This window comes from Zootoca vivipara, chromosome 14 (assembly GCF_965207765.1).
Source record: "Zootoca vivipara chromosome 14, rZooViv2.hap1.1, whole genome shotgun sequence".
NCBI classification, from domain to species: domain Eukaryota; kingdom Metazoa; phylum Chordata; class Lepidosauria; order Squamata; family Lacertidae; genus Zootoca; species Zootoca vivipara.
The window spans coordinates 14,764,468-14,777,114 of NC_142597.1; the positions used below are offsets into that span (position 1 = coordinate 14,764,468).

General features: G+C 45.7%; 1 protein-coding gene across 9 annotated transcripts in view; it reads left to right on the forward strand.

Annotated features, from left to right (window-relative positions):
- Window positions 1-10,356, forward strand: part of ST3GAL4 (ST3 beta-galactoside alpha-2,3-sialyltransferase 4) — a 153,297-nt gene extending 142,941 nt beyond the window's left edge. For all 9 annotated transcript variants that reach the window (XM_060268397.2, XM_088657678.1, XM_060268393.2 and 6 more), the window contains 5 exons: window positions 1,084-1,179; window positions 1,975-2,164; window positions 2,931-3,074; window positions 5,120-5,257; window positions 8,263-10,356. In XM_060268397.2, coding sequence (XP_060124380.2) covers window positions 1,084-1,179; window positions 1,975-2,164; window positions 2,931-3,074; window positions 5,120-5,257; window positions 8,263-8,349 — 655 coding nt within the window. In that variant the 3' untranslated portion in view covers window positions 8,350-10,356. The remainder of the gene's footprint in view (window positions 1-1,083; window positions 1,180-1,974; window positions 2,165-2,930; window positions 3,075-5,119; window positions 5,258-8,262) is intronic.
- The last annotated feature ends 2,291 nt before the right edge of the window (window positions 10,357-12,647 follow it).

Sequence of the window (12,647 nt, forward strand, 5' to 3'; positions counted from 1 at the left end):
AATATGTGTATCTATGTATTTTGTAAAGTTGATTATGATGTACTGTAAAATGACATGTTGTATTTTACCCTCCTAGTGACCCATTTTTTTTTGTCAGTCGTATCATGTTTTATTATGCGTGTATGATGTTGTAACATAAATTTTAAAAAACAACAGAACATGCAAAAACATGGGTGTGTTACCAAAATGCAGGTATTAAGGACGCTATGAGAATATTTGAAATGGGTAACTTAACAACACTTAGAACAGGCTTCCTCAAACTCAGCCCTCCAGATGGTTTTGGCCTCCAACTCCCATGATTCCTAGCTAGCAGAACCAGTGGTCAGGGATGATGGGAATTGTAGTCCAAAAACAGCTGGAGGGCCGAGTTTGAGGAAGCCTGACTTGGAAGGTATTTATAGAAATATAGCCCAATGATGACAGCTAATTAAAGGGAGAGTGCTGTTGCACCCATATGGGCACCTGGTTGGTTTCTGTGAGAATAAGGTGCTGGATTAGATGGGCTTTTGGCCTGACCTAGCAAAGCTTCTCTTATGTTCTTAAATTCATAAGGGATTACTTAAATCTGGATGTTAATGGAAAGATGCGAACAAATTTAAGCAAATAAGTACTGTACTGTAAAAGACTGAGGCAGAAGAATACTTTGTGTAAAAATATAGTTTTTTACAAATGGTTAGTATACTCTGCCATTGTGCTCTGATTCCCCCCCCCCCCTATTTTAGTGTACAACTAGTTTACCCCTGCAAACCCCACCCTACTGGCACTTCATATATTGTCAGGTGGAGTGCTTAAAACAGCGTTTGTCCCTGCTTTCCAGTAAGTGGTCATAGCATTTAGGGAAGGGCTGTAGCTTGGAAGAACCTCTGTTTTGCATCTGGACAGTTCTATCCCCAGCATTTCCAGGTAGAGCTAGGACAGACTCCCTGCCCGAAGCCCTGAATAGCTGCTGCCAGTCAGTGTAGGCAATACTGAGCTACATGGACCAAGGTAGCTTCCTATGTTCTTCTCTGATTAGCCAACCTTCCGAGACGTTTATTCCCTGTCTAGGAGTGTATAATGGAGTCTTCCTTTTCTCTTTCGCAGTTTGAAGTGCCGGAGATGTGCAGTAGTAGGAAATGGACACCGGCTCAGAAACAGCTCTATGGGAGAAGCTATTAACAAATACGATGTTGTGATCAGGTATTTAGATGCATCGGGGTCTGTGATCTTCCATGGCAATGCAGCCAGTTTCTCTGAACGTAGCATGGTCCTGTTTTGCCACGTGGAACTGAATGGGGCTGTTTGCAACAGCGGCATCCTCCCAGTGGATCCTTCCCCTCTGCAAGTCGTACTTACCTCATCTACTGACACCACCACCTACCACTTTTCCACCTTGCTACCATCCCCACCAGTGGCAGTAAATAACGTGAAGGAGGAATGGGGAAATGCACAGCATGATAACATCAGAGCACTAAGCACATACACACCCTACTGTATTACAGAGCAGGAAGAATATGACTAAGTGATGTTGTTTTTACTGGCAGCCCAGTGCTTTTCTGTAACATATACCTGTTCTTGGGAAGAGACCCATAAATGTCCTCTGGGTTTGATTGTGCATTATAGTTTCCCTCTGAATTGATGGATCAGCAGATAAAGTAAACACTGAGTTGCACTCTAGCTGAGACTCCAGCTCCCTTCCTCCTTGAGCTTTGGCCACTTTCAATGGAGCTGATAGAAGGTGTAGTTCAGTAACATTTGGAGGATACCCCTCTTGGCTGCTTCTGCTCTAGCTTGTTCCAAGTCAAAGCAGCAGGTAGGCGTAAGAGAAGAGGCTAACTGCAGCCACTCTGTAGTATATAACGTGGACATGTGGCAGATACCCTTTGGTACCGGTAGAACACCTGCGCATGGGTTCGTTCTCATAAGACGACAAAATGCCTGCCTGTGTTCTGCCAAGGGTGCAAACTCCCTTTCCTCCTCTCTGCCCCACTGCAGATTGAACAATGCACCAGTTTATGGTTATGAGAGCGACGTGGGCTCCAAGACCACTATGCGGCTCTTCTACCCGGAGTCAGCACATTTCAACCCCCAAAGAGAAAACAATCCAGACACATTGCTGGTGCTGGTGCCATTCAAACCCATGGATTTCCAGTGGATGGAAACAATATTGCACGACAAGAAAAGGGTAAGGTATTGGGAGATGAAGGCTAGTGCATCTCCTGGTCCCCTTCCTCTGATCCAGAAGTCCTTTTCTTTTACCCCCCAGGGACACAGGAAGCTGCCTTATATTGAGCCAGGCCATTGGTCTGTCTAGTTCTCAGCATTTTCTGGACTGAGTGGCAGCAGCTCTTTAGGGTTTCATGCAGAAGCTTTTCCCAACCCCATCTGGGGACACCAGGGATTGAACCTGGGGCCTTCTACAAGTGAGGCAGATGCTCCTACCACTGAGTTTCATTCCTCCCCCTGAGCATGTTCTTCAGAAGCACGGCAGCTTGTTTTGCTTGTCTATGCGACCCTGCAGGCAGTGTATTGAACTCAACTCAACTCAACTCTGGAAGACCTGCCTTTGCCGTGGTCTTCTACGGTAGACATGGACAAAGGCTAAATTCTCAGCTTATGAAAATGGGAATAGCAACTTACGGTACGTCCCAGAGTGGAGGTGTGGGTGAACATGAGAACCAAGGCAATTGAAGTAGGTATGGAAGAGCGTTCTGGTCTTGCTCAGAGATAATGTGATCTCCAGGTGGCCTACAGATACAGAGAGAGGGTCCCATCTGAAGCACAGAGATCAGATCCTAGGGTATAACACCAGAAAGCCACCAATGGGAAATGACTCTGCTTTCGCTGCCCCACTTTTTCCTCCTGCTTAAACCCAGCTCAGCTCTCTTGCTTTGATTCTTCACTTGAGAGTAAAGAGCACTTGGCTAACCTATCTTAATCCTCTTTCCCAGGTTCGGAAGGGCTTTTGGAAACAGCCTCCCTTAATTTGGAATGCGAATCCTGAGCAAGTGCGAATCCTGAACCCGTATTTTATGGAAATAACCGCTGCCAAATTGCTTAAGCTTCCAATGAAGCAGCTGAAGAAGTTAAAACAGGTAAGAGTGGCAAGCATGAGAGGGAGAGAGAAGGGAAGGGAAGGGACAAGTTACAAGAGTTGAGGTTTGTTCCTAAAACAAGCAATGCGCTCTTTCTCTTGAAATTCTCAAGATGAGATTGTGCGTGGTCGTCTCCAAGCAGTGGTCTCTCCTGTAATGTTGCACCTGGATATCTTGGGACCCAAATACACATGATGTGGGTGGTCTGTGAGTGGATCTCCAGACGTCTGTCTTTAAAGCTTAAAATCAGTGGTGAGAGTAGAGTACTGTAAATGGCCTCAGAACAGTGATACCAGGTGTGTGTCTCTGTGTTAACCCCCCCCCCCCAGGTGTTATATTTCCTTTAACATATTTCCCCCTGCCCCAAATCTGTTAGACCAGTGGGACAAGGGGAGGGGAGTGATAAAATATGGATGCCTGTATCTCTTTCCCCTGCCTTCTAGCAGGATTTTGATTTTGATTGGGGGAAACAGCACAGGAGACAAAGTGTTAATTGTGGTCCTTTCCCAGCGCTGGTGTCCTGAGACATTTCACTTCTCAACTTGTATCTACCACTTATTTTAAGTATTTAAACACACTCTGTGTGTCTGTGTCCGTCTGTCTGTCTGTCTCACCTCCGCCTACCTCTCCAATCACAGATCATCTGTATCCCATGCTTCTAGGAGCATCTTTTAGTCTGGAAAGTAGCAGGTGTGAATATTGTCCATGCAGGGCAGAAAGCTAATTTTTGAATCAGAAGTATGGTCAATTAACTGACATTTCAGGTGCACATGTATTTATTTTTTTAGTCACGTGTGGGTAAAGCACCTCAGTTCAGCCTGCACTGCTTTTCCAAATCAGGGTGAGGCAACTTGTAAGATCTTTCAGCCTAGTTCTCACTGAGGTGGTAAAGTCTATGCCTGTGCCTTATCACCTCAGGCTGCAGGTGGGGGCTTGCATGACAACATGCTTCTTTGTGCTAAATTTACTTAAATACATCCCTGCACATAGAAGATGAAGCTAGGATAGAACCCTTCCCCCTAGATGTGCTAGTTGTCCCTCAAATGAGCTGGTGTTTTGTGTGTGTGTGTAGGAGCATTTACTCATGGGAGTCCCAACCTGTAGTCTGAAGTGGTACAGCCCAGAAAGATGTTTACCACTTCAAAGACACCTGGGCCTTAGTTCATGTCATCTCAGGACACACTGCTTTTTATGTTCAGTGTTGTTTGCTATCCTGTTGGAAACTTCTAGATTGGACAGGCTGTACATCTGCCAGTGTTTGGCCAGGTGGGGTGTCTTGTTTTTTACCACTGCCTTGACAACTTTAGAACTACTTTTTTATGTGTGTGGCAGTTATCAGGAAGCATTTCTATGGCTGAAGTTTCAAAGCCGATTAGAAACTCTTCTACCAAGGTTTTGAAGCTACACTTTAAGTCGCTGTCATCACACCTGTGCAAGCAGGCATTGCTTTGGGACAATAAAGCTGAGCGCGCTGATATTCTTTGTTTTATTGTTTTAAGAAAGTCTGCAGTCTAGGGATGAGGAGAGCCTCTGGAATGAATAGGAACTTCCCCCTCGATACAAATTACAGGCAAAAGTGAAAATGTATAGATTAAGGGCATAAGAAGAGCCTGCTGGATCAGGCCAGTGGCCCATCTAGTCCAGCATCCTGTTCTTACAGTGGGCTGAACAGTTGCGTGTGAGAAACCAGCAAGCAGGATTCAAGTACAAGACCACTCCCCTCCTGTGGTTTCCAGCAACTTATATTCAGAAGCATTGCTGCCTCCCTGCTGTGGAGGCAGAGCTTAGTCATAGCAGCCCTGTAAAGCAGGTTAGATGTCAGAGGCAGGGACCAGCCAAAGGTCACTCAGTAAACTTTGTAGTTGGGAGGGGATTTGAACTTGGGTGTCCCCCCTGATCACGGTCAAACCTTCTGGCCCAGCCTTCCTCAATCTGGCACCCTCCAGATATATTGGGCTGTAACTCCCATCAGTTGAAGGCTTCTCGAGGTAAGCTTTGTGCCAAGAGAAAGTGAACCCAGCATCATGTTCCTCTGTCTTCCCTAGAGACCAACCACAGGATTAGTGGCTATCACCGTAGCATTGCACTTCTGTGACATAGTTCATATCGTGGGCTTTGGATACCCTGACTCCAAGAAGCAGGCCATTCACTACTACGAGCAAGTCACATTGAAGTCGATGACTGTGAGTAACCATTGCCTCTCTTGTCAGATGAATATAATATAAGAAGCTGCTTGTATAGGGAAAGTCCAGACAATCGTCCCTTGACTTAATAAACTGAGATGTGAACAAGACTTTAGCCACTTCGTACGAGCCAACGAACAAATCAGGAAGTCTGCAGTTAAGTGTAGTTTCACATTTTGTCTGGACTGGGAAATTATAGCCTCAGAACAAGCCAGGATGTCAAACCAGGTTTGAACCTAGTTTAATATCCTGGCTTGTTAAAAAAAACTATTAATCATTCACAGATGAAACAAACAAACAAAACACCAACCAACCAACCAACCAACTGTTCATTAAAAAACCCCAACATTGTGACTAACCAGTTTTCTTAGGGCATTAACCTTCCATGAACTAGCTCTAATCAGATTTATGAGTGGCATGTCCTATGTATATTTACAGATGAACGTAAATTAGGGGTAGAGAATCTGTATTCCTCCCAGGGGTGAATGAATGTGTTGTGACACCTGGGACAGGGCATTGCTACGTAGGGCCCATGTGAGGCGTCACGTAGGTATGACGCATGCACCGTACGTAGCGATGCCGCACATGCACTGTACATAGCGGTTTGCTGGTGCTGCTGCTCCAGCACCGTACGGACGATGCCGGGATCCTCTGCTTGTGGCTGTAGCGGCGGCAAAGGGATACCGCCGTCTGTACGGCGCTTGAGTGGTTTGCCGCCGGCGCCGGGATCCTCTGCTCACGGCTGCAGCTGCGGAGGATCCTCCACATGCGGCTGCGTTGCCGCGGGCCCCCGCAGGGTGCCTTCTTGTCACACCCCCCAGACATGGCACCCAGTGCGAACCTCCCCCCTGCCCCCCATTGTGATGCCACTGGGTCCTCCAGATGTTGTTGGACTCCATCAGCTCCAGCCACTATGTCCAGTAAATGATGGCGATGGGAGTTGTAGTCTGACAGTGCCTGGAGGGCCACAGGTTGCCCATCCCTGGTGCAAAACAGGTTGGAAGTAAATAGCAAGTATGCAAGATGACCCTTCACAGCAGGAGTAGCAAACCCTTTTTCAACCTGAGGCTAAACTAATGATTAGCCACATGCCACCAGCAGGTGTGGTTATTCTATACTTCTGTGTGAGGGCATGTATGCATGCACACTCACTGCACATCCAAAGAACACACACAGCACACAAACTACAGGTACAAGGACACAGCATTAGAGTGTGAGATGTGGGTGTGAAATGTTTGCCTTTTACACTTCACAGACAGATTTTATCTCCCCATCTCTGTGCTGATCACCACGGTGCTGAGATGGAAGAGTTTTTCTATGCTGTTTATCAGATTGCTCTTTAAAGAGCAGGCAGAGTGCTTTATCTCCTGATCTCAGTGCTGAGCACCAAGAAGAAAGGGTTGGCAGTGTCCATCCTCTTGGCTTGGCAGGCTGGCTCCATCCTTCACGGCATACATTTGAGCTCTGATTCCAAGTTGTCACAGGTTTTACCTTTTTTTTGCATATCACTGATGTTTCACTCAAACCTTTAATTCCTCCCCACTCCCGCCTCCCTTTACACCTAGGCTGGAAGTATATTTCTCATTTACCAGGTCTGCACCGCATGATAAGCCAGCTATGGTTTAGTGAGAACATGGGAGGCTTCCAGAAAGATGATTGGACAGCTTGAAAAGAGGTTTAGAGATAAGACTGGGAAAGAGGGAGAGAAGGGAGAGGTGGTGGTATGCCTCTGAATACCAGTTGCAGGGGAATGTGTGTGGAAGCATGCTTGTGGGCTTCCCTTAGGCATGTGGTTGGTCACTGTGAGAACAGAATGCTGGACTGGATGGGTCCCTCTTGGTCTGATTCCAGCAGCTGGGCCCTTGTTTTCATTCTGCTTGCTCCTCTCCCGAGTTGGCAAAGGAGTCCTAGGCAGGGAGTGGCAGGTGGGTGAAGAACAGAGATTAAAGCCCACTTTGTGCACGTTTGTGGCAGCGTGTTAAGGATGTAAGAAGAGGTCAGCTGGATAAAACCAAAGTTCCAGTCTGGTTCAGCCTCTTATTTCCTACCACAGCTAACCAGATGCCTCTGGGACACACACAAGCAAGGCAGCAGCAGGAGCCCTCTGAGGCTGTCCATATGCCATTCTGAGTCGAGTCTGTATAATTAGTACCACTATCTTGGTTCTTCCTCTCGACTCTCATGCAAGCATAGCTGCATCCTGCATTGTAGGTCCTGTATTAAGCAGGTGGTTGGACGGGATGAGCTCAAGGGTACTTCTCAGTTGTTTAATTTGTCTTAAAATACAAACTTTGTCCTTCAGGGACTCTTGAAAAGCTGAAAACAAGCAAACTGCATGGTAGGGTTTGGCAATAACCAGTTTTCAATATCACGATATATCATCAGCTAAACATTGCGCTATATCAATATACCACGATATCTGAAATTAGGAAGGAACTACGCAGAGGCAACAGAGCAGGCAATTGCTACTACTTAAAGGTCTGAAACTGATAAATGATGATCTTGTCAATCATCTCACTTGTGGCTGCAGGGAAGCCCAAATGCATCCAAATGAGACCTTTGGTTTTGGGCTTGGCTACCAAATGGTGGTATACTGGACAATCCAAAGTACGGTGATGAGTCATAGTGAATACAAATAATCTGGGACCACCAGACTGCCAGCAGGCCTTCTAGGCAGCAGCATCTTGGTTGTGGCACGAACAGGGGCAGCCTGCAAGGCCCTGCAGTGGTGATAAGCGTGACGGCAGTAGCAGCAGCTGCCTCTGTATAGTTTCATCCGTATTTCAGACATAGTGGTACATTACAATGTTTAGCTCATGAGTTGTGATATTGATAAGCAGGTATCACCTAGCCCTTACACACATTGTGATTTGGGATATATTGCTAGCTCAAATATTATGAAATATTTCACGATGTGAACTTCAAACCAGTTTCGGACGATATATCAATATATTGCCCAGCCCTACTGCATGGCCTAATGTGTTTCTCATTGCCTTCTCTTACAGGGTTCAGAACACAATATCTCACATGAAGCATTAGCAATAAAAAAGATGCTTGAACTGGGTGTCATCAAGAACCTCACCTACTTCTGATGGAAAATGGACTGTCGTTTTGAGGTTTTTTTTCTGAGCCAGCTGCTGGTCCAGCACAGCTGCCCATGGCTAGCTGTCCCTTGCCCCCCCCCCCCACATTGACTGGTGTGGAGACCCTGCAGCTTCACTCGAAACACTGGGGTGGAAGTGTGTGACCCTTAGATGTATTGGCAGCTAAGGATGGAGATGGTCTGGGAAGTGGTTGGTTGATGGCAGCAGCTGGAAGCAGGGTGGATGCTGCCTTCTACAGAGTCCTCTTTGCACGGACTGTTACAGGATTTTCTCTGCATAAAGTTGAGACTTTTAGAAACAGAAGTTCCCGAAATCTTCACTCAGGGCAGAGAAGAGCCTTTGGGAGGCAAATGACTGAGCTGCCTGTGGGCCTCAAGGGTGGCACAAGTGACATTCCCGTGGGGGGTCAAATTATCACCCCTGTGGCATCTCGAGATCTTAATCACTTTTGCCTTCTGACTCCGGGAAGTGCAGTGGCAGCTGCTGTTTCTGTTGAAACTATGTTAGGTGTCACCAGACGGAGGGGGGGGGCAATTAAATGAAGGATTATTAGCTGCCTGCCATATTTAATGTTTCTGTTTGAATGAGACAAAAGTGTACTGGTTCAAGTCCTCCGTGCAGTGAAGGAGTTTGGAATTCCCAGGAGAAAGCTGTTAGGGATGGTGGGAGTTGTGATGTTGATTTCTCTCATTCGGTTCTTATTTTTTGGAGTCTGTGACATAAGAGGAGGGTACCCTACAGTATTTGATAAGTGGTTTTTTTTTTTACTTAAAAAAAGGTGCCGAGCTGAACATGGGTGTTTCTGGGCACTTCGTTGGAAGTAAATCCTCCTTCTGTGAAGGATATGTGTGTGTGTGTGTGTGAGAGAGAGAGAGAGAGAGAGTGTGTGTGTGTGTGTGTGAGAGAGAGAGAGAGAGAGAGAGAGAGAGAGAGAGAGAGAGAGAGAGAATGAGAGTATGCCCGTCCAGTATACGAAGTCTGTTCTTAAATATAAGCTGTAGGCTTTCCCCCCCCTCTAGCATTTTTGGGAGTTACTTCCCATCAGACATAAGACTCCAGTACAAAGGAAATGGCATAACCAAAGCTGAATGTTGAAGGAAAGGGGGCGGGGAGAGATAGTTGGGAATTGTGTCTGTTTTGTAGGGGGGGGGGATGTTTTATTATTCCTCGCTCACAAAACCTAAATTCTGCACTGCGCCATTGTCTTTTCTAGTAGCAGGATGAGTGTTCTGGTCATTTAGGATGAAGGCTCTTCTCATGCACCTAAAAAGGGGGCAGATTTTGAAGTAAGCTGCCAGTTTAAGTGGGCAGAGAATTAGGTGGAGGCGGGAGTGGTCCAGACATTTCAGAAATGGGCCTCAGGTCAGATGTTCTAGTCTTGCCTGAGGCACAGACAAGTGCTTGGAAGAGGCTCTCCTCCAAATATTGTTTTGGGCTAGTTGTACAAGAATCAATACTTTAACACCCCCCCTTCTTTTAATTCCAGCTTTGAGATCAAAGTATATCTCTTAAATTTGCTTATTGTTGGTTAAAGGGTCTGAATTGACTGCTGCACACTTTGGAACCTTGTATTTCATCCACGAGGGGAAGAAGACAAAGGGGAGGAAGGTGACGATATAATTTCCCTGTCTACCACCCGCCACACCTTGTGTGCACAACCACCGTGCCTTAGCTGTGATTGCAAGTGCCCAACTTTGAAGGGCCTGCTGGGAATGTAACTTCCTTATGGCTTAGGCCATCACACCTATTGCCAAGAAGGCAACTGACTGAATTGAGTTGCTCATGTTATGTCCCTTTGAGAATGCACAGCGAGCTTCAACTTGGGAACTGGTTTGTTGCAGAAATCCAGATGGATCCCCGGAAGAAAAAAAGTTCTTAAATGTTGTTATTTCAAAGGAGTTTGAATCCTACAGAGAATGTTGGAAGTATCTTTCCTGGTTAAGCAATTACTGCAGTTCAGTGTTAAGTAATTTAATAAATTAAATTTAAAAAATACCCTTTGCAAATCATGCATCTTTTGTAGAATAAGCTTGATATTTATTACCAATGAAGTTTTCCTTGCGGTTTAGGGTGATCAAGAACAATTTCATGCAGTGTGGTGATGATTTGGGACCATCTCTTAGAGGTGGCAAAGGATTTTTCACCTGCAGCTGGTTTCTAGCCCCATAAAGGGTGACAACAATGATGGATTGTTCCATATCATATCCATACAAAGCAGGAATGAAATTATGGAACAAAGCACAAGTCATTGCATTGTTGGAACTATCAATACAGTTGTACCTCGGAAGTCAAACAAAATCCATTTCGGAAGTCTGTCCAACTTCCAAAACGCTCAGAAACCAAAGCGTGGCTTCTGATTGGCTGCAGGAAGCTCTTGTCAAGCTCTTAAAATACAGGGCTTTTGTTTTTTATGTTGTTCACCAACCTTAGAGTGCTATATTGGAAATTCAGATTTTCATATATCCTCCATGTATGAAGACAGTGTCTTCAAACACAGCAGATGTGCTGCAAATTTTTGATAATTTGGGTGAATTTTCACTACTTTTGACTAATTGAAACAACATCGCCTGTCCTAGGTAAGTATATTATTTATTTCTTTAGCGCAATTTTAACTCACTGTTTAGCCTAAACGCCACTCAGAACAGCTTACAGGCAATCAATTAAAACAAGACAGGTTGCGCCCATAGGGTTACACTGTAAAATACACAACACCCAAGGAGAAAGGGATATGGAAGAAAGGGAGGGTAAAAGAATTCAAGCACCAATCATTAAAAGTTAAACATTCTTATAATGATCAACTGCTAGGGAAAGAACAATGGAGCTGTTTTTCCAGCAGAGCGGGTTGAATGGGCTCTGTTCACCATCTCTCCCACAGAGACAGCCTGCTATAATGGCTGCTACCAGGTGATAGTTGAAGAAGAGAAGGCCCAGGGATGCTACTTGTCTCACATGTATCATTCCACCCCATTTAGTCCTGTCACTGTAATGGACTTCTGTAGGAAAGTAAATATTGATGGCCATTTCCACTTGGATGGCATAGAAGGCATAGGGTGGAACTAAAAGAAGGGTAGACTTCACATGCAGGTTGACTCGTCTGCAGTTTCCAAAATCCTGCATGTGCAATGGGCCAAATCTGCTTATGGGGTGTGCCCCCGTTACTCCTTATTCTCATTTTGGACTCACATTCTTGGTAGTATCCTGTGTTCAAACAAAACATTGGGTTTGCTAGGAGTGTTGAATCTGTGCTGGTCATTGGGTCCCAGCTTGTTCCAAGGCTCTGGGTTGCTGTTTTTGTCTCAGCCAGGCAGAGAAACAGAGGATGCTCTCCTACAAGTGAGGATATTCAATCTTTGGTGGTGCACCCATTTCCTTACCCATTTCCTTGTATATATTTTGGGTATTATTGGCGCACACACCTTTAAAAGTGTCTTGAACCAAGTTGAACCATATATGATTCACTACCATCCTCTACAGCAATGATCTTCAACTGGTTGGTTGGGACTCAGAACCCTGTGCCACAGCCTGATCTAAAGTGGGTCACTGCAGCAACGCTACCACCGTACAAATAGATGGTAGAAAAAGGAATTGGTTGCTAGACACGTTTCTATTAAAAGTAGGTCCCAGGTCTGAAAAGGTTGAAGGCTTCTGCAAAAGAGGGCACTTTTCTAAATGTGGGTGTATGATTTGAAGTGGACCAAAGCTTGAAAGTTAAAACAGTTTCTAATAAGAATAGGGTGGGCCCAAGTGTGTGTGTGTGTGTGTGTGTGTGTGCGTGTGTGTGCACACGCGCACGCGCACGCGCTGTCAAAAGCCAGGGTGAAGAGGTTCATATGACGAATGCTATACAAGGGAGGGAATTCTACAACTTGGGGGCTGCCCCAGAGAATACTATCTCCTAGGTTGCCACCGCTTGGAACTTCTGAGGGTTAGGAAAACTACCAAGAGGACCCCTTCTGCTCAGTGTCTGAGAGGATCTGTAGGGAAGGAGGCGACTTTAGATCAGTGGTGGCCAAACTCGGCCCTCCGGATGTTTTGAGACTACAACTCCCATCACCCCTAGCTAACAGAACCAGTGGTCAAGGATGATGGGAATTGTAGTACCAAAACATCTGGAGGGCCGAGTTTGGCCACCACTGCTTTAGATATTTGTGGGCCAAGGCTTTATGCACTTATGTGAGGGTCTGGAAATGAACTGACAACCAGGGCAGCTGGCCGTTAATCCAGTTGCCACATTTTGGACAAGTTGAAGTGTATGGCTGTAGGTGCTACAAGGCATATGAGGGAGG